Source organism: Erythrolamprus reginae, chromosome 10 (assembly GCF_031021105.1).
Source record: "Erythrolamprus reginae isolate rEryReg1 chromosome 10, rEryReg1.hap1, whole genome shotgun sequence".
In the NCBI taxonomy this organism is placed as follows: domain Eukaryota; kingdom Metazoa; phylum Chordata; class Lepidosauria; order Squamata; family Dipsadidae; genus Erythrolamprus; species Erythrolamprus reginae.
In genome coordinates this window covers 28497507-28519952 of record NC_091959.1, presented here as the reverse complement: position 1 = coordinate 28519952, position 22446 = coordinate 28497507, and the positions used below count along the sequence as shown (strand labels likewise).

Here is a 22446-nt window from a genome sequence, read left to right as displayed (position 1 = left end):
TCAACTCCTGCGACCGTAGCTCAGCCTTTTCCCTCCCATGGGCAGTAATCTTTGGCATATCCCATGTTGGACTCTCCTTCCAGATGCAGTGGAGAAGAACCGTTGTACATACCTGAACGGTCTTCTCGATGCACTGGAAGGAGAGTCCAAACCCACCCGGCATGGTTGTTCGCCAGGTCACCGGAGTTGGGAGCTAAGTTAAAAAGTTAAACAGTTATGAGGTTATATGGTTATTGTTCAATAAACAGGTTTTCCTTAAACTGGCTTCGTTTTTAAAACTGAGGTATTGGGGGCTGCTAGGGGGCGGTGACTACCTCATATTTAAATATTTAAATTAACTCAGTCTCTACCAATAAGATTGGTGAATTACCCATGTTGGACTCTCCTTCCAGTGCATCGAGAAGACCGTTCAGGTATGTACAACGGTTCTTCTGGTCTGATGCCATGTAGGGCTTCATAGGTCATAACCAACACTTTGAATTGTGACCGGAAACTGATCGGCAACCAATGCAGGTCGCAGAGTATTGATGAGACATGGGCATATCTCGCGACTGCATTCTGCATGATCTGAAGTTTCCGAACACTTTTCAAAGGAAGCCCCATGTAGAGAGCGTTGCAATAGTCCAACCTCGAGGTGATGAGGGCATGAGTGACTGTGAGCAGAGACTCCCTGTCCAGATAGGGCCGCAACTGGTGTACCAGGCGAACCTGGGTAAATGCCCTCCTCACCACAGCTGAAAGATGATGTTCTAATGTTAGCTGTGGATCGAGGAGGATGGCCAAGTTGCGGACCCTCTCCCCCTCCTCCCAGGGTAATGGATGGACAGATGGAATTGCCTTTGGGAGGCAAAGTCCACAGCCACTCCGTCTTGTCAGGGTTGAGTTTGAGCCTGTTGACACCCATCCAGACCCCAACAGCCTCCAGGCACCGACACATCACTTTCACTGCTTCACTGACTGGACATGGGGTGGAGATGTACAACTGGGTATCATCAGCGTACTGATGATACCTCATCCCATGCCCTTGAATTATCTCACCCAGCGGTTTCATGTAGATATTAAATAGCAGGGGGGAGAGGACCGACCCCTGAGGCATCCCACATCGTGGCGATCAAAACTGAATGTAGTATTCCAAGTGTGGCCTTACACTTGGAATACTGAATAGTATCATAGCGAGATGCCACAGATTTCACTTCCAGGCTCAAAACAGTAGGAAACTTTTTCCCCCTGTCAACTATGGCTGGAAAATGATGGAAACTGTCACAAAAAGGTATCTTGAGATACTCACTTTTGTAATAAATGTTGAGCTTAGTCAGATTTACTGATATTGCTTTTGGGCAGTAAAGAGTTTCCTGAACAAAATTGTAGATAAGCTGTCTCAGGCAATTCTCTTAAAACAGAGCTCTTATAATGTTAAAATGAAGCCTTTTGTGAACATAATATACTAGTTGGGAGCAAAAATATCTTTTAAATCTATTGTTTCCACTCATAAGTTAGTTTGGTTAACAAACAAGATATAAACAAGCTTAACATAGTTTCTTCCCTTGCACATCAGTTGATATAAGTTTGCCTATTTGTAGTCTTCCGTTCTTTAAATTATTGATCATGCTAATTTCAGTTGGAATCTTTGTATGCTAGTGATGTCAACAATTAGGCAACCAGAATAACATAGTGAGAAGGGACCTTATTCTGTCCCAGCCCCAAATAATTATGCAACAAGTTGGCTTGGGTGACATCTGTGAAAAAAAAACCCAGGCACTCAGGCATGAAAATGTATCTATCTATCTATCTATCTATCTATCTATCTATCTATCTATCTATCTATCTATCTATCTATCTATCTATCTATCTATCTATCTAATTTGACTTCTATGCCACCCAGTCCCGAAGGACTCACCTAATGTGCCGCTCAGACACTATACTTTTCTACCCACACCGAAAAAAAATTAGAGGGAAGATTGGCCCCAACCCAACAATTGGTGAGGCTTTACAGAACTGGCAAGGAATTCCCTAGAACTCTGATGGTGAACCTATGGCCCGTGTGCCACAGGTGTCAGGTGGAGCCCTATCAAAGGGCACCCACAACTTTGCTACGTTTCAGCTCCAGTGTGCCTGCACACACTGGCCAGCTGATTTTCAGCCTTGGGAATGGCCGTTTCGCCCTCTGGACAAGGAAGCTTCCCCGAAGCCCTGGAGGCAAGAAAAAATTCATCTAACGGACAAACTGGAAGTTTGGAAAAACGCACTTCTGGTTTGCCATTGTGCTTTTTTTTGCTTCAGAAACATTCCCTGAACCCTCCGGAGTGCAAACAGCAGCACAGTGGCAAATCGGAAATGTGTTTTCCTGAACTTCCTTTTTTTTCACCTAACAGGCTTCAGAACGGCTGTGCGCATGCGTGGGGAGGAGAGAAGGGGTGTGGACACATGCACGCAGGCTAGCACACACACCCCACACACCCCTATTGGCATGCACCCCCAAAAAGGTTCACCATCGGTGCCACTGGGCTCTCCTAAGACTTGTGGGCTTCAACTCCCAGAATTCCTGAGCCTATCCTGCTAGCTCAGGAATTCTGGGAGTTTACATGTCCTAGAAGAGCCCACTTGGCCTACCCCTGCCCTGGGGCATAGAGAAAGAAAGAGGGAGGGAGGGAGATGCAGAGGAAGGGAACGGGAAAGAGGGGGTGGGAGAGGGACCCAGAGGGAAAGGGGAGAGGGAGCGAGAGGGGGGAGGATGAAAGGGAGCGAGAGGGACCCAGAGAGTGGGAGAGAGAGTTGGTAGCCCTTTGGGCCGGAGATCAAAAGGGCAGCAGCTGAGTTGTTCCTCCTGGTAGCAAACATCACTGCGTGCCAAAGGAAGGTGCTGTCAGAAAAGCCCTTTCCATTCCTCCCTCGTGATCTCATAGCTCCCCTCATCTGTCTGTCTGTCTGTCTCTCTCTCTCCCCTTCCTCCCATTTCTGGAAGCGCATTCAGTTTCCAGGGCCTTGTCAACAAGGCCTTCTAGCCCCAACCAGCTAAGGGAAACTTCCTTTTATGGCAAGCTGGTGGAATGGCCTCAAAGGAAGTCTCACATGGACTGGCCGGCCTTTTTGTGGTGTCTCCTCAGCCTTTTCCCCCGCAGGCAGCTGCATATCCCTGTCCTTGGTTCCAGCTGGTTGTTTTTAGACAGAGACAAAGAGGCAGCTGGGGAAACAACGACGGGCTGTGAAATCAGCAAAATGGATCTTGGTTAGATACGGGGCAGATTTCTGGTTGGGTTGGGCCGAGCCTGGCTCTTTGCAAATAAAAGAAAAATAGGAAAGAAAACCCCAGAAGCTCCAGAGTGTGTCTTTTAAGATGGAGGGCCGCATTAAGTAAAAATTGGGGAATGTCTATTTCTAATTCCTTTATTGTACAGGTAGTCCTTGACTTACGACCGTTTGTTTAGTGGCCATTGAAAGTGATGACGGCACTAAAAAAGGGGACTTGCAATCCCCATAATCATGTGATCAAAAGTCAGTCATTTGGCAGGGGACTCGTATTTATGACCGTTGCATTGTCTTGAGGTCATGCGATCCCCTTTTGTGACCTGACAAGTCAATGGGGAAGCTAGATTCACTTAACAACTGTGTTACTAACTGAACAATAGCACAGATTCCCTTAATAATGGGCAAGAAAGGTCTCACAAAATGTGGCAAAATTCACTCTCTCGCTTAGCAATATAAATTTTGAGCTCCGTTGTGGCCGTACGTCAAGGACTGCCAATCTCATTTTATTATTTTACTTCTCAGTAAAGCCAAATTTTGATAATGTGGTCAATATCACATGGTCAAAAGGGGATACTGCAGAAGCTATGTATTTTTAAAAAATGGTTGTAAGTCACTTTTTTCTTTTGTAAAAGTTTGTTTTTAATTTTTTCTCTACAATTTCCACATATGTATTAATACATATACTTTAAAACAGTGATGGCGAACCTATGGCATGGGTACCATAGATGGCACCTGGAGCCATATCTGCTGGCACGTGAGTTGTTACCCTAGCTCAGCTCCAACGTGCATGTGTGTGCTGGCCAGCTGATTTTTGGCTCGCACAGAGACTCTGGGAGGGCGTTTTTGGATTCCAGAGAGCATGCACGGTGATGGGGGAGGGTGTTTCTACCCTCCCCTCGGCTCCAGGGAAGCCTGGGGAGGGCGGAATATGAGCCTACTGGGCCCACCAGAAGTTGGGAAACAGGCCATTTCAGGCCTCTAGAGAGCCTCCAGGGGGCGGGGGAAGATGTATTTGCTCTCCCCAGGCATTGAATTATGGGTGTGGGCACTTGCATATGTGCGATAATGCTGAGGGAAAAAAGGTTTGCCATCACTGCTTTAAAACATATCAATAACATACATAATTATGCATTTTTATCCAATCAATCATGAATTAATATCCTATTTTTGCACCTATTTTATGCTGTTGTTTATCAGTCTGTTTTCTTCCTTTCTTCACACTCCCCTCCCTCTGTCTCCACCTCCTCCTTCTACCTTCTTACTCATTCTCCTCCCTACTTCCCTCCACGCTTTCTCTTCTCCCTTCCCCTTCTACTTCCTCTTTCTCCCTCTTAAGCTCCCCCCGAGTGATGTTATCCTCATCCTAATTCATTTTATTTAACAGACTGGTAGCATATTCCCATACATTTTAAAATTATCGGCATCCCTTCTAAACTCATTGTTTTTATATCATATCTATACATGTAACTCTTTATTCTAGGCATATACCATTAATCTAATGCTGCCTCCTCAGATCTAATTTTGTCACCTGGGTCTACCACCATGTATTCTCCATATTTTTGTCTTTTATTCATTCTAATTTCTCTATATATATTCATCATTTACCCAATCATAAATTTTCACCCATCTATTATAATGTTCTGTATCTTCCTCGTCTTTAATTTTCATTGTCACTTTTTTCCAGTGTTGTCATAATTTCAAACAATCACTGAACAAATAGTTCTAAGTTGAGGACTACCTGTAGGTATTCTATCTCTTGAATCAGAGCAATCCTGGTTCTATTGTCCGGATCGTTTTTGAGTTGACCTACAGTGTTTGAAGGTGGCAAGGGGATGGAATCCTTCCTCACTTAGATGCCCCGAACATAGCTGTCTGACCAAGCAAAGCTATTTTGGGGAGTCAACTTTAACAATCCCTTTTTTGTCTTAAAAGTGTGGCTCAGTGTCTTGGTTTCCCCACCTCAAAGCAAAGGTGTTTCCCTACTTGTATGCTATCTCATGAAATGCCTCTTTAAGTGTCCTGGAATCAAACATTTTTTGCTTCATATTTGTGGAGATTCTCAGCCATCCAGGTCATGGTTGTCGCAAAAGTGCTTTCTGGACCTTTTCAAGAGTCAACGGGACTGAGCCCCATGGGATTGGGTGGTATATAAATCGATTAAATTAAATTAAAATTCTTTGTTTTTCTTTGAAGATGTTTCACTTCTCATCCAGTTCTTGGGGGAGAACCAAAACGACTTGAAAGCAAAAACAAGAGAGTCCCCTTCCCTCTTGAAAAAGCACCTTTGGGACATTTTTGGGACTGATCGAGAGCTAAAACCCAAGTCCTTCTTGAATGAGACTATGTCTGCTCTCCTCTCTTCTCTTCCACAGCTTCGAGCTAATGCGCATGTGCTGGCAGTACAACCCCAAGATGCGCCCGTCTTTCCTGGAGATCATTGGCAGCATCAAGGACGAGCTGGACGCAGCCTTCAAAGAGGTCTCCTTCTTCTACAGCGACGAGAACAAGCCTCCTGACACGGAAGAGCTTGACCTGGAGACAGAGAACATGGAGAGCATTCCATTAGATCCTTCCTCGACCCTCCAGCCTTCTGAAAAACACTCAGGACACAAAGCCGAGAACGGCCCAGGAGTCATGGTCCTCAGGGCCAGCTTTGAGGAGAGGCAGTCCTACGCCCACATGAATGGCGGGCGTAAGAACGAACGGGCCTTGCCTTTACCCCAGTCTTCAGCCTGCTGACCTTGAGGAACAGGTTGTTAGGGGGTTTTTTGTTATTTTTTTGGGTGGGGTGTGGGGGGGTTTGTTTTGTTTTTTCAAATGCAGAAATAACGCAACTCGTGCATCTGAAGAGGGTTGAGCTGGGAGGAAGGCGAGAGCAAGCGAGAAACATAACAATATATTCAAAAGCCGACTGTACCTCAGTGGATCTTCAAGAACTGTTCATTAACTGCACACAGGAGAATCCTCTCTTCGAAGTCGATAATGACTTTTTCTTATTTTTTTCCTCCTTTTTTCTTTTTGTTGTTTCAATATGCAAGCAGGAGATCTCTTTGAGCAACGGAACTCTCTTGTACATGGGGCACAGTCAGCCTTCTAAAAACTTTGAATATTAACACTTAATAGCAACAGAAAAAAAAAACCAAAACAAATAACTTGGGAATCTAATGTGTGTCTTTCCTCTCTTCTCTTTCTGCTCCATGATGGGAAACATGTCTGTGTGAAGTTCAACTCGATGACACCTTCCCCCCCCTCCGTATCTTAAAACTTAACATCCGAGAAAAAACACGACAGGCCTACCAGCTCTCTAGACCCTCTATAGGTTGTTACAAAAGAGAGAGGGAGAAAGAGAGAGAGAAGACTGGATCTTTTTGCTTTGTTTACCATGATTCCTTAAAACTTTTTAGGATCACAACAAAAGGCGGAAGGTTCATACTTTTTCCAACGCTGCCAAACTTTGCCAAAAAATAAAAAGAAAAAAGAGAGAATTTTCTTTTAGGGTTTTCCTCATTTTTGTTTTATTTCAGTTTTGTTTTCATCACGTGCTCCATTGAAACAAAACAACAGACCAACACACTCCCGTATCTATCGTACACTGGCATTTTTTAAAAGAAAAGCTTAACAAAAATTATTATTATTGTTATTATTTTTGACTGGACAAAAGAAAAGGCTGTTCTCTTTTTTTACTTTTCAAATAAAAAAGAAACACGGTGGAGAACATATAAAGGATTGGGTTCGAGTTAGCCGCCCTGCCCCGTTCATTCTGGATACAACTGGCGTTGAGGATCAGAGTGACGGAGGGGAGGAATGAGATGCTTCTCCTGTGGAAATTTCATCCCGGTCCTCCAGAATGAAAATACAGACAGACAAAACAGGAAAGCATTGCCATGAGTAGTTTCTTCTGGTCTTTGGAAGGCTTGAAAAAAAAGGGGGGGGGGTTGTGTGTGGAAGAATTTAAAAGAAAAAGAAAAAAAACTTAGAGAAACACTAAAAAAGAAAAAAAAACAGGAGAAGAATGGGCAATTAAACCAGATTCAGGCCTCCAACTCTTTTGATGACATTTCCCCCCCCCCCTCTGTTATTAAGACTTCAAGGGGTCTTGCAGTTCTATGTTAGACCATGGCTCATTTGCATACACATTTGTCTTTTTGTGTCACTTTTGTAACTTTTTTACAGTTCAGATACTCATCTATATGTCTGTACAGAAAAAAAGCTGCTATTTTTTTGTTCTTTATCTTTGTGGATTTAATCTATGAAAAAGAAAAAAATCTTCAGGTCAAACCGTCTTTTCCCCCTTGCCACCCACTTCCCGTCCTTCCATTTCTGATGAATTTCTTACTTTGTACTACATATAAAAGTTGGACGTTTTCACCTTTTATCCTGCCACCACCTCTTTTCCTGAACCGCCATACCTGGATTCGCAATTTGCCATCGATGGTTTTAACACCTTTGAAAGATTTTCCTGGTTTTGTTTTTGGTTGCATTTTATTTTATTCTATTTTTTGCTTTCTTTCTCTCTTCGGTCTTCTCCTTTTGAGGGTTTTTTTTTTTTTGCTCTGAAATATATCTATCTATATATTTATGACCGTCTGTTTGGGTTAAAGCACGCTTTGTGGGGCTGACGGAAACATGTTGCCAATCGATGTTCATGCCTGGTTATGTATTATGCCTTTTTGAAGCACCAGACTCAATCTGGGCACATACCCAGGTCTGCTACAGTGCCAGGTAGGATGGAGACTTGGGTCACACACAAAAAAGGAAAAAGTTAATTACAGTTGCCAGGATGGGCAGCTATGGCAGTTCTGTGACTTCACCTCCCAGAATTCCTGAGCCAGCATGGAATTCTTGTTCAGGGCTGGCTCAGGAATTCTGGGAGTTGGAGTACACGGGTCATAAAGTTGTCATAGTTGTCCATTCTTGATTAAGGCATGTTCTTCTGCTCTTAGCAGTGTGACATGGCCTTGCCCTCCTTCCTGTTGGGCTTTTCAGGCTTGGGATGTCTCTCAAACCACCACACATCCCGAAGAACATCAGATGTAAGTGAATGGCTGAGCATCAACCTTTCCATCCTAGAAACAACCTGCATTTCATGCTTCACCAGTGGTAATTTTGCAAGGTCACTCAACTTTTCCTCTGATTTTTGGGTGTCTTTGGCCACAGCTGGGTCCAAAAGAAAAAAGAAAAGAAAATAGGGGATGGATAGAAGTTTTTGAGAGGTGAAAAGTGGTGAAATCGAATTAAGGTGTTGCAACGGGTTTGGTTGAAAAAGAGGAGAACTCAAGAGGTTGTTGACACTGGCTTAATCCAACTGTAGCATAACATGGAAATTCTGTGTTAGCATTAATTAAACCAAAAAAACCAAAATCTGGCAGCAGACGAAAGTTTGTTCTGGGTTGGAAATATTGATTCCCTTCCTTTCATACATACATACATACATATATCATACATACATACATACATACATACATACATACATACATACATACATATTTGGCTGGGGGTTTTGTGTTTGAGTAAGAACAAAGAACAAAGAATTAAAATATAAACTGCTAGATTGTGACTGGAGATTAAAGTTATGTTTGTAGTGCTTTATTTCTTTTCTTGCTTGTGTAGCTTCAGTCCCGACCATTTTTTTTACCTCCCCCCGTATTTCCCCCCTTTTTTGAGAGAGAGAAAAGAGAAAGGAAAAAAAAGTATTCTATGTAGGATTCTTTTTATTTATTTTTGTGTGTGTGTGTTCTCAGTTTAAATCACTGTAGAAGTGCCCCCCAAATACATTTTAAATACTGAAATAAGGGTTTGTTTTGTTTTTCTGAGTTATGACGAGACAGTTTTTATTTTGTTTTTCAAATATTTTATCTACCTCACTCTTTTTTGTGTGTGTATATATAAAAATATACATCTCACGTTTTCTCAGCAGCTGACAATATACTGTTGAATACTGGCAACCTCATTATACAAACCACATCCTCCAGGTTAAGAGAAGGAGATCACTGCTGAAAACACATCCACACACCCACACAAGTCCCTTGGAGAAGAAAGTTGTTGCTGCTTTACTCTCACAAATGCTTTTGTCTCTGTAGTGTGTTGTGGATTGAAAGCAGTTTTCACCTGGTTGTGAGTAAACATGAAAAGCTTCTGTCCCTCTAGTTAAAAAGAAGAGGCAGATGAAAACCTCAGGGGTACCAACTAGTGGGTTCTAAACTGGTTGTGTGCTGGGACGAAGTAGGGTTTAGTTGGTCCTAGTCACATGTTGAATGTAGACATGGCAGTCTAATCCTTTTGAAGTTCTCCAGATGCTTCCAACCTCTGAAAGATGTTGGAACCAAGTGATGCCTACCTGAATACGAAGCAGACCTTTATTTCTCTGGCAGATCAGTGAAATGGCGGTCCCTAAAACTAGAAGTCTTCAAACTTGGCAACTTTAAGACTTGTGCTAGCTTAGATGGCTGGAGAATTCTGGGAGTTGAAATCCACAAGTCTTAAAGTTTGGGGACCCCTGCCTAAAACCAACTTAGTGTAGGGTTGGAGAGAGGAATGAGCTGGTAGAAACACAAAGACATAGGATATGTTTGTAGCTGAAAAAACTGTAGACTGCTTGGATTGTTTTTCCTGAACCTACAAACGATGTTTTGCAGTTGTGGAAATTGTCAGGTGACAAGTCCTGGGCTTAACTGATCTGCCAGTCAGGTGGTGGTTCTCCTTTCTGGCCACCTTTCATACCCCCAGAACCTGTAATCATCTTCCCCAGCTTGGAGTCATCCTGCTGCATTGAATCTGGGTTTTCAGCCTGAATTTGGGGTGTGCATTCTTGGCACCTCTGGAGACTCCAGGTTGAAGGATGACTTGCTTGCATGCCTCTGAATTTATGGCGTGCTTCACCAGATGGTACAAAACCTAATTGTGTCAGTATCCACCAGTTGATATCTAGAGAGATGAAAGGCATCGGAAGTCATGCTTGATTTTAAAATGAGTTTTGGAAGGGAGCAGATCCTGGCTATTTCTTGCTTGATGTCCTTCTGTTCTTTCAGGTGGTGTGAGTGTGTGAGTGTGAATTCAGTGATGGCCTCTCCTCTTGCACATACTAATCTCCTGTTTAGATCTTCAGATCTTTCAACTGATTTAAGAGGATTTCCCCCCTTAAACTGTCCATGTTATTACTTTTAGCTGTACATAGGTGGCTTAAAATATTAGGAAAGAAAACTAGCCTTGCAAATGCCCTTCGGGACATACTTTTCATAAGCATTCAGAAGTAAGGCAGTTGTGTGATTAAACAAATAGGTCTATGTAACAGGTGGGCTCACCTCAATCAAATCAACCTCAGTTCTTAAGTACCCATGTTGGTTTCCACAGATTTTGTGTGTGTGCTACTGCAATTTTTTTGTATGTGCTGCCCTGATGACATCTAACTGCCTTTTTTTAATACCGTCTTTCTGTTGATAGTGAACCCATATTGTCTATTGCTTGTCCAAAAAAAATTGTGTTGGCTTGATACTGGGCACAAGGCTGCAGTTTTCTGCAGGGTTTTTAAGAGATGGAGAATTTATTTTAGTTTTGGGATAGGTTTGAATTGAAATGATACAACTTCAGTCATTGGATATCATGATCAAAGTATAGAACTGAATTGGCTTTGGCAAGGAGATGAGAAAGGTGGCCATTTGTTTCATTCATTCACGAAAATCTGAAAAGGGCTTTTTTAAGCCCAACCAAGGTTCTAAGTTCTTCATTCAAATTATGCCCCCATCCCAGATCTCCCAGTATTTGAACCCAACAGCATTTCCAGTTTGCAATGGACAAGCAGTGCTCACTACTAGTACACCTGTTGTGTAAATCTAGAAGTGATTAGCTTGAATGGCCAGGCTGGTGCAGGAAATTGTAGTTCAACACAACTAAAGGAGGGACTTTAAGCCATTGGTCCTCTGTAAACCACTTTCCATAGCTGGATTCAGTCCAGAGTTTTGGAGCTGTTACTACTCGATTGTATTGGGTGACCTTGAGGTCTTGCATTACAGGGAGAAGATGTTCTCTTCTACTGTATTCTCTGCAACACTCATATTAAATCGATTCAAGACTGCTTCTGAGTTTTCATTTCTCATAAGGAAAGGCCCAGCTCTGTTTGCGTTGATTGCCTTTTTTTACACCTTTGTATATAATACTTTGGAGATAGGGCAGCAGAGGGTAACCAACAGTTGTCCTGGCTAAGGATTATGGGAGCGCAGTCTAAAATCGGAAGGTTTTGGAAGGCTGGTTTATAGCAGGGGTCTCCAACCTTGCCAACTTTTAAGACTTGCGGACTTCAACTCCTAGAAGTCCTCAGCCAGCTTTGCTGAGGACAGCAAACCTCTAGGAGTAGAAGTCCGCAAGTCTTAACAGTTGCCGAGGTTGGAGACCCCTGGTTTTAGAGAGTCTACAGTGTCTGCAATTTTACTTCCAGTCCTTTTTCCTTTTGAATTATCAATAGCTTGGTAGTTGTCTTCCAGTCATCCTCTAAGGAAATCAATGGATATGTATCCTGTTTAGGTTCTGGAAGCCTTTTCATGGATGCTATCCAATGATGTTGGTTAAATTTTAATGACCCTGCATTTTAAAAGAAAACCACCCACAATTATTCATTTTGAGATAGCTTTCCTTCAAAGAACAGCCTGAATCCCTTGTTTACTATCATGATATGCAGGATGCAGTTTGCTATGTCAAAATAGAACTGCTACCCAATGTTGATTTAATAAATTGTTGATGTCAGTATGAAGCAGAGCATTTGAGAAGGGAGGTTTCCAGTTTAGCTTCCTCTTCTGCATACGGCGCAATTTCTTCCTAGGAGGGTCTGGCATAAAGTGAAGATTTAACTTTGTTCGATGCTACAAAGGCAGTTGATTCCCAGGACTGATTGCATCTCTGGGAAACGCAAAGGCTTGTTTAATACAATATGTTGGGTATATGAATGACACTCCTGTTGTTGGTATAATGTTTGATATAGTTATATTTATTAAACAAAATTCCATTCCAGTAGTTGGTGGCATTTCATTGTGACTTTTATTTAGGTTGGTCCAAGATGTTTTCCTATTGTTTATTCAGGTATTCATTCATGCATCTTCTGGCAGAGGGGTTAGTAACTTTTATGGGCACCATAACCACCACCCCTTCCCAATGTTTTTAAAAAAGTTATGCTTGACAATTTTGCCTAAACCCCATATAAGGTCATCAGATTTTGCAAAAAGGCGAACCATTGCATTAAAAAACAAATACATACATTCTTGTTTTAAGTGAAGAGGTGCCACGTTGATGACCCCAGCTCTGGTCTAATCCTGGTCACTCCCTAATTTCTTTTTCTGATCTCCCTTGGCTGATCACTCAGAATGGCTCAGCTGGGAGAAAGGTTACATTCTTCTTCCCATCCCAGGGAAATCAGAGCTGGGAAAATTGGCAAGCAGACAGCCCTCCCTTCCCTGTTCCGTTGCTAGGATTTTTGAAACACCTGAATAGGGCCAAGGATTTGATCCACTGCCGCTCATAGCATTAGATCAGCCGTGGTTCAAATAAGGAGCATGCTCTTTTCGGGGTGAGCTTTCTTTCCCTGGAAGTGCTGAAGCTATAGAACGCGCCATGGGTTTTGTTCAACAAATTATGAGTCCTGTTTGAAAGACCAGTTGGTTTCAAGCTGAAATGCTTAAATGTCTTCTAGTAGGTTTTAAGATCCACAAGGTCAAAAAACACAAGTAATGGGGCAGCCTGCAAAACACAGGTTGACTGAAGTTGAGCATGCTTACAATTATGAGTTTGTAGTCATGTATCCAACCTAATTTGGAACTTGCAATCTGACGCCTAGTTCTGGAGTTCTAGATGTTCCATCCATATTAGTTCTGGGGCATTTCTGATGTGGAATCCAATAACCCTAAGCAGAAGTTCATATAGGCTTGCTGCTTCTGCTGCTGCTGCTTCTAACACATTGACCCTGAGCCAAATCTCCATATGGATATAACAACCAAGTTTGCAGATTTCTATAAGCATCTTAATAGAAGGTAACTCCCATTGGAGTCTAGGGGAGAAATGCTCTCCATCCATGTATTTTGGAGAATTTGAAAGGGATAGATTACAATCCTTTGGCTGTCACCATTAAGCAAGTTCCAGGCAGCTTTGATGCATACATACTTCAGGTTTTGTGTGTGTGTGTGTGTGTGTGTGTGTGTGTAATTGTCAGCTTTGAATTCTGTGTCCTTCCTATCCACTACCAATCCATTAGCATTTTTCATTGGGGCTGTTCAGTCCAGTAGATTACGGGTAGTCAGTTGACAAAAAGATCTGGTTTACAGAAACTAATGACATATTTCACTACATTTTGCAAGACTATAGAGTAGTTTTAAGGGCACTTTTCAGCATGCGTGGTTTTCCTTTTTTTATCTTTCTTTCAGGATACCAATGTTATTAACATTTACTGTACGTCAAACTCAAGAAGGATCTGTGGCCACTTCTAAATTACAACTCAGTGTGTTGCCCTTTGTGCACCCTCTTCGTTCTGTATCTTCTGCAACTCAACCTTCCAGAGAGCTTTGCATAGATGGGATCCCCCATCAATCATTTCACATTTACTGTGTTTAGATAACAGGTTGAGAGAGGGGGGAAAAACAACCTTACTGGTTAAGAAAATGGCTTCTGTACTGCTGCTGTTAGGCAGTCTCTTAGCATCCGACTTAAAACATATGTTTCTTGGAATTACATAAATACCGAAAGCAGAGGACCGGGCTTTCAAGAAGGATGCATTTGGGACTGGAATTCTGCTTGGAAAACTGCTTTGTTGTTAACTTCTGTCGAAAAAACCAAACCTGGTCATCTACAGTGATGAAATGTTAATTCGCTGCATGGAAAGAGAATTTTGTGTCGGCCCTTTCTTTCTTCCTTCTGTGGGAAAAAATAGGTGATTCCAGAGAGGGTCTGCACAATTTATGTACATAGTTCACCAACTTTGAAGCTTTCTTTTTAGACTGTTTTTTTCCGAAGGTCCCTATTTATTGTAATTATTTAAACAAAAAGTCTGAAGACAATATCATATTTTGTAATCTCAGAAGAAAATCTCTTCCCCACTGCCTATATGACTATGAGTGTTTTGTTACTTTTTTTTGTTAATGAATTTTCTGTTTTCTAAACCAGTGAGGTTTGTAAAGAAAGGATCAGCCAGAGATCTTCTACCTCTGGGACAATACAATTCAATATAAATATAAATAAAAACCGCTTTAAAATGACACCCTTGTCCTCCACCCCCCCCAATTCCCCTTGCACACACACACACACCGAATTGAAAGTGCTAAGGAATTGAATGCATTTACAAATAGATTTTCCAACTTAACCTTGTTTAAAATATAAACCTTTTTTAAAAAAAAAAATAAAAAAAAATAAAATAACATGCCAATTTATTACAGGAAGACTTGCTGTGTATAAATTATTCCTAAAGAAATTCCTGTGTTTATATTAAAATGAATCAGTAGATGATGGGGGGAAAAGATCAATGTTTTTGTATATTCTGTTGTAAGAATTTATTCCTGTTGCGATATACTCTGGATTCTTTACATTATGGGGGGGAAAAGAACCTTTGTCTATTTTGAATGGCTGATGCTGAAGCTCCTTTAGGTTCTCTTACCCTGCTTTTTTTCTAGTAGTTACAGTACTACATGATTAAGTTAAATAAAAATGGATTCTGTATGTAATTATGACTACTTGCGTTTTCTTGCTCGTCATGCAAAGATAACTACAGGTAGTCCTTGGTTTACAACCACAGTTGAGCCCAAAAGTTCTGTTGCTAAGTGAGACATTTGTTAAGGGAGTTTTACTCATTTATGTTAAGTTAGTAATCTGGTTGTTAAGTGAATCTGGCTTTCCCATTGACTTTGCTTGTCAGAAGTTCACAAAAGTGGATTAATTACGTGACCCTAGGACACTATAATCGTCATGAATATGAGGCAGTTTCTAAGTGTCTGAATTTTGATCACGTGACCATATTCATAAGTGTGAAAAACACTTTTTTCAGTGCTATTGCAACTTTGAACAGACATTAAATGAACTGTTGCAAGTCAAGGACCACTTCTGTGAAAAGTTTCATCCAAAGGTTTTCTTACCCACTGTTGGGCCAATCCCTAACTCTTCCCTTTGGAATACACAGTAATTTATTTCCTGAAATTCAATATTTCCCTTTATACTTCATGGTTTCCCACAGCTATTTAAAATTTTAGTACTCTACCCTGGGAGAGGATGGTTTAATTTTTCAATTTTGGCAACTTTTAAGAGATGTGGATTTCAACTCCCAGAATTCCCCAGGCAGAATTCTGGGAGTTGAAGTCAAGGCATTTTAAAATTGCCAAGATTGGAAAAACATTGATTTAAATAAAGAGACATAGAGAAGGTGCAGAAAAGAGCAACCAAAATGATTAGGGGACTAGAAACCAAGACTTATGAAGAGAGGTTTCTCCACTGCAGCTGGAAGGAGAGTCCAGCATGGGTTATTAACCAATCCCATTGGTAGAGACTGAGTGAAAAATTTACATAAATTATTAGGCACCGCCCCCACACTGCTCCCATGAGCCCAGTTTTAAAAACTCAGTCACAGTGTAGAGACGTACTGAGTTTTGCTCTAGGAGCAATGATATGTAATAAATCTGTCTTTTACCTGTTTAATGTTTTTTCTTTTGTCTCCTTACAGGAAACGAAGACAAGGAGGACAGATGGGGTTGCTACCCTCCGCGGGCAGCAATCCCCAACGCTCTCCTCAGGGGTCGCTTCCCTCCGAGGGAACTTCCCCGAAAAGGAGCACCCAGCCTGGGGTCCCTGGCCTCCGTGGCCAGACCAGGGCTGTGAGCCAAAGGTGGGGGGGTCCGCCCCCCCCACTGGGAGGCTCAGGAGCGCTCGGGGAAAGGCTCCGGGAGGACGGAGCAGCGCTCATCAGCTGTTCGGCGGCCGAGGAGACCGCCGCCGCCGCGAGCCGCCGCGAGCCGCCGCTAGGGACGCTGAAGCGTCTGACGGGCTGGGAAGCCCCCCCCCGCCGTTGCCGATGCACAGGAACAGCCGAAAAGCCGAAGAAGCGGCTGCGGCTTGGCGGGGACGCGGCGAAGAGCGGCCAGATGCCCGGGGCGGCCATGCGAAGCCGCGAGCGGCATGGGCAGCGCCATATTGGGGCCGCTTGGAGCGCGATTCCCCTATTGGCGCCAACCGGATGGACTTCCGGCAGCTGCTTGGCGCGAAGAGGCCATGGACCTCAAGGCGCAGGCGCAGAGCCTCTGAGAGGCGAGACGCCATTTTAAAAGCAGCATTTGGTGACGAAGCTATTTATTCTGGCTACCGAGGAGTCTTTGGGTCACAAAGGAGCTAAATTGACCATGGAGGACCAGCCTAGCAGCGAGAAGACTACATCCCCGGCCAGGCCAAAGGACAAGCCTAAGGGGAAGGCTAAAGATAAGTCCAAGTCCTCGCATTCCCCTGCTTCAGCCTCTTCTCTCAAAGAGGCTGAAAAACGCATCAAGGCCCTTGAGCAAAAGTTGGAAGCGGCCTTGCATAGCTCCCCAGCAGCGGTCCCTCTGACTCAGAGGCAGGCCTTCACACCAGACCCAATGACTCCCTTGTCACCACTTGGCCTATCTGGGGCTAGACAGGAAGACTGGTCCCCAGACCAACCATTTACCACTATGCCACCTGTACCCCCTTCTCCAGCCCCTTCATGGACCAGGCCTGGGTCATCAGGACATCCCAGGAGAGATCCACAGGGGCCATCAGCCACGTTCACGCCCACAGCGGCAGGGCTGAGGACACAGGCGGGTACTTGGCAAGACATACCACCGGATTTGCAGGATTTAATTGCAAATGTATACTCGCAGGGCATAGCGACTGGAGCCCACCAGTATGCCCCAGTACCAACACAAGCACCAAGAAATGTGTGGTCAGCACCGCCCCCCTCGGGCTTGGGGTCCCTTTCAGAAGAACCACTATTGGGGGAGGACAGTGAGAAAGAATATGACTTTTCTGAGGATGAGGCCCCCCCAGAGCAACCAACCCCTGCAGGCTTGTTTAAGCCAAATCTATTTCGAACACTGCTATTTAAGGCCAAGCAGGTAATGAACTTACCTGGGGCGGCCAAAGCAGCTGAAGAGGCAGGCAAGACCTCAGCTACTCTCCTCAGGGAGCCCCAACCCGAGTCGGACCATTTCCCAGCTTCGCATATCTTCGTGGAAGGGGTCAAGAAGCCTTGGCAGTACCCGGCAGCGGCCCAGGGACCGTCCAATTTAGAACGCAAATTTTATACCTTCGATGAGGAGGTTGAAAAATTGCTCGAGTACCCCCCAATTGATGAACCGGTTGTAACCTTGGTTTCCAGCGCCCTGGTTCCCTCGGAGACAGGAGAAAACCTGAAACCAGAGGAAAGGAAGGCGGAGACACTGCTGCGGAAGATCCACCAGATGGCTAGCTGGGGATTCAGGGCAGCAGCAGCGGCATCCTTCCTGAATAGGGCATCCCTACTGTGGCTCCAGGAGATGCAATCTCGATTGGGCCCGGACGAGGGCAGACTTCGCCAGGATCTGAGTAAGTTGCAGGCGGCAGCTGAATTCTCCGCGGACGCCACCTTGCACGCAGCCAAGTTCTCCAGCAGGGGGATGGCCACGGCCCTATCGGCCCGTCGCTTGCTGTGGTTGAGGAACTGGCCAGCGGACCTGAAGTCCAAGTGGCGATTGGCATCGGCACCATTCCAGGGTGCGACACTCTTTGGCGATATCTTGAACAAGGTCCTCGTGGAGGACAAAGACAAGAGGAAAGTTCTTCCCAGGTCGGGCAGAAGGCAGGATCGGAGGTCCACCCCTTATGCGAGGCGGCAACAGCCGCGATGGGATAACTCTGCCAACACGACACAGCAGCAAAGGCCCTTCAACCAGGGTCAATTCACACAGCACACCTACAGAAGCGACCGGGGGTCGTTTCAGGACCGACCCAGGGGATACCAACAATCCCGGCGGCCCTTTCGGGGGGGCAACCACCGAGGCTTCCGCCGATCTAAATGACTTGCCCAGCCAGCTGCCGATCGGGGGGAAACTGCAGCACTTCAGTACCTCCTGGCGCAGCACGTCCTCCGATCAGTGGGTCATCGCCACAGTGTCGGGAGGTCTACGGCTGGAGTTCGTTGGGCGACCCCCCAACCGAGTTATACACTGTCCAACGCTCCGAGATCCTCGGAAGAGACTACAACTACAAGAGGAAATTTCACATTTGCTGGAGATCCAGGCCATAGAACCGGTACCGCCCCAGGAGAGGGGCAGAGGCTTCTATTCAAGGATCTTCATCGTGCCCAAGACCTCAGGAGGCTGCAGGTTAATCCTCAACCTCAAACAACTAAACATTTTCATCAAATACCGGAGATTTCATATGCACTCCCTACAGACCATCCTAGCCTCAATCAGGTCGCGCGACCTTCTGACGTCTATCGACTTGAAAGAGGCGTATCTTCATGTACCCATACACCCGGAGCACCGAAAATACCTGCGCTTCTGCTCCGAGGGAGTGCACTTCCAGTACAGAGCTATGCCATTTGGCCTTTCCTCCGCCCCACGAACCTTTACCAAGCTTCTGGATGCTCTGACGGCCCACCTGCGAGGGCACGCCATAAGGTTGATGGCATACCTGGACGACATCATTATTTTGTCCAGGTCCCAAGTGCAGGCGAGGCAGGATCTGGTTCAGACCATGCAAACACTGGAAGACCATGGCTTCACCATAAACATGGACAAGAGCCAACTGACACCCAGAACCAGGCTCCAACATCTGGGGGCCATTATAGACACCCAAACCAATACGGTGTCACTCTCCCCAGAGAGGCTAGAGAACATCCAGCGTCTCATCGCCAGCCTCAGCCAACACAGAAGGGTTCCTCTATCGTTACTTTCAAAGGTTCTGGGAACCCTGGTGTCGGCCATCGGAATCGTTCCGTGGGCCAGACACCATATTCGGACCTTGCAGTGGTTCTTACTGCCAGCTCAGAGGACAAAGGTCAGCCACTCCCATCGGCAGGTCAAATTACCTCGGGAGGTCAAGGAGTCCCTAAAATGGTGGAAGTCCCAGGCAATTCGCAAGGGATCGCCATTCCACATGCAGGACAAAGTCATCCTTACCACAGACGCAAGTCTTTATGGTTGGGGAGCGCACATAGGACATCACATGGCGCAGGGCATCTGGACACCTACAGACTTAAGCCCCATAAACATCAACTTCCTCGAGCTCAGGGCAGTCCACTTAGCCCTTCGGACCTTCCTACCGTTCGTACTGAACAAGCATGTCTTGATTTTAACAGACAACGTGGCGACCAGAGCCCACCTGAACCACCAAGGGGGTACGAGGTCGCAACGCCTTATGGAGGAGTCCAACGAGCTGTTCAACTGGGCCGAGGCACATCTAGCCTCTCTGTCTGCGGAACACATCGCTGGGGATATCAACACGCAGGCGGACTGGCTCAGCAGGACCACCTTGGATCCATCAGAATGGAGGTTGGATCCAGGAATCTTCCAACAGATGTCTCACAAGTTCGGGGAACCCTCGGTGGACCTGTTCGCTACTCGGCAGAACGCTCAGACACCGAGGTTTTACTCGCGCTTTCCGGAACCGGGAGCGGAAGGGGTCAACGCCTTACTGACACCTTGGCCAGCCGGTCTGCTTTACGCATTCCCTCCAGTGAACCTGATTCCAAGGGTGGTGGAGAAGATTCTGAGGGAGCGGGCGGAGGTGCTGATGATAGCACCGCATTGGCCACGTCGTCCGTGGTTCGCCGACTTGACAGCTATGTCCAGGTCACCACCATGGAGGATTCCGGACCACGTCATCTCCCTCAGCCAGGGGTCCCTGCAACATCCGGATCCCCAATGGCTACAACTAACCGTATGGCACTTGAGCGGCACAGACTGAGACATCTAGAGTTGCCGGAGAAGGTCATTGACACAATACAGGCCGCAAGGCGCCCTTCAACTTCTCGGATTTACCAGGCGTCATGGGCGGCCTTCTGCAGGTTCTGCGACAGGGCAGGCAGGAATCCCAGAGATGCTTCCGTAATTACGGTATTGGAATTCCTCCAGTCAGGGATAGATCGGGGATTAGCCCCCAACACCCTGAGGAGACAGGTAGCGGCACTTGCCACCATGGTCCAGACATCAGAAGCTCGATCCCTAGCCTACCATCCGCTAGTTAGAGACTTCATTCGGGGTGCTACAAACAAACACGCACCTCCGGTTAGGAGGTTTCCATCTTGGGACCTCACACTAGTGCTACAAGCGCTCACGAAACCACCTTTTGAGCCATTAAGGACGATTCCCCTACGGATCCTTTCCATAAAAACGGCCTTTCTAGTGGCAATCACGTCGGCACGCAGGGTTTCCGAGCTTTCAGCCCTTTCTGTGAGGCCGGATTTGTGTATATTCCATCCCGACAGGGTGGTACTCCGTCTGGATCCCACCTTTATTCCAAAGGTGAATACACAGTTTCATAGACAGCAGGAGTTGATCCTGCCGGACTTTTGCACACATGGAAATCACCCTTCCGAACTACGTTGGCATAAGGTGGATGTCAGAAGAGCCTTAAAAATATATATTAGGCGAACTGAACCGTTCAGGAAATCAGAGAAACTGTTTGTCTCTTTCTCTCAACATCACATGGGACTTGGAATCTCAGCCAAATCCATTAGTCGGTGGCTAAAGGATTGCATCACGGAGGCCTATAGAGCGGGTGGACACACCGTTCCAGCAGGACTAACGGCCCACTCGACCAGGAGTGCAGCCGCATCGGCAGCCTGGTCCACGCAGGCTTCTATCGATGACATTTGTAGAGCAGCTACCTGGGCAGCACCATCTACGTTTATTAAACATTATAAGTTGGATTCGTTTGCTTCAGCGGAGGCTGCATTCGGCAGGCGTGTTCTACAGAGAGTTTGTGCATCTCCAACGTCCCTTTCAAGACCTTCTCCCTCCCATGGACCTTAAAACTTTGGCATATCCCATGCTGGACTCTCCTTCCAGCTGCAGTGGAGAAGACCCGTTGTACCTACCTGAACGGTCTTCTCGATGCACTGGAAGGAGAGTCCAAACCCACCCGGCATGTTGAGTTCAAGGGTCGCCGGAGATGGGAGTTATAGTTATGTTCTGGCAATAAAATTTGGTTATCCTCTTACATAGTTTTTTCGTTTTTAAAACTGGGCTCATGGGAGCAGTGTGGGGGCGGTGCCTAATAATTTATGTAAATTTTTCACTCAGTCTCTACCAATGGGATTGGTTAATAACCCATGCTGGACTCTCCTTCCAGTGCATCGAGAAGACCGTTCAGGTAGGTACAACGGGTCTTCTGGAACTGGGCATGTATAGCCTAGAGAAAAGAAGGGCCAGGGAGGACTTGATAGCAGTCTACAGGTACTTGAGGGGTTGCCACAGAGAGGAGGGGGTCACGCTGTTTTCCAGGGCACCAGAGGGCCAGACAAGGAACAACGGTTGAAAGTTGACCAAGGAGAGATTCAACCTAGAAATAAGGAAGAACTTCCTGACGGTCAGAGCGATCAACCAGTGGAATGGCCTGCCAGCAGAGGTTGCGAACTCCCCAACTCTGGACATTTTCAAGAGGAGATTGGATTGTCATTTGGCTGGGGTGCTGTAGGATGTCCTGCTTAAGCAGGGGGTTGGACTTGATGACCTGCAAGGTCTCCTTCAACGAAGCGAGGCTGATGGGGTCTGGATGGGTGTCAACAGACTCAAACTCAACCCTGATAAGACAGAGTGGCTGTGGGTTTTGCCTCCCAAGGACAATTCTATCTGTCCGTCCATCACCCTGGGGGGAGAATTTTTGACCCCCTCAGGGTCCGCAACTTGGGCGTCCTCCTCGATCCACAGCTCACATTAGAGAAACATCTTTCAACTGTGGCGAGGGGGGCATTTGCCCAGGTTCTCTTGGTGCACCAGTTGCGGCCCTACTTGGACTGGGAGTCACTGCTCACAGTCACTCATGTCCTCATCACCTCAAGGTTCGACTACTGTAATGCTCTCTACATGGCAGTACCTTTGAAGAGTGTTTGGAAACTTCAGATCGTGCAGAATGCATCTGCGAGAGCAATCATGGGCTTCCCTAGGTATGCTCATGTTACACCAACACTCTGCAATCTGCATTGGTTGCTGATCAGTTTCTGGTCACAATTCAAAGTGTTGGTTATGA

The 22446-nt window shown here is 45.5% G+C and overlaps 1 protein-coding gene across 3 annotated transcripts in view; it reads left to right on the top strand.

Moving 5' to 3' along the window:
- The window catches only part of IGF1R (insulin like growth factor 1 receptor), a 449624-nt gene extending 434685 nt beyond the window's left edge, over nucleotides 1-14939 (top strand). For all 3 annotated transcript variants that reach the window (XM_070762987.1, XM_070762988.1, XM_070762986.1), the window contains one exon: nucleotides 5619-14939. In XM_070762987.1, coding sequence (XP_070619088.1) covers nucleotides 5619-5985 — 367 coding nt within the window. In that variant the 3' untranslated portion in view covers nucleotides 5986-14939. The remainder of the gene's footprint in view (nucleotides 1-5618) is intronic.
- Nucleotides 14940-22446: the final 7507 nt, after the last annotated feature.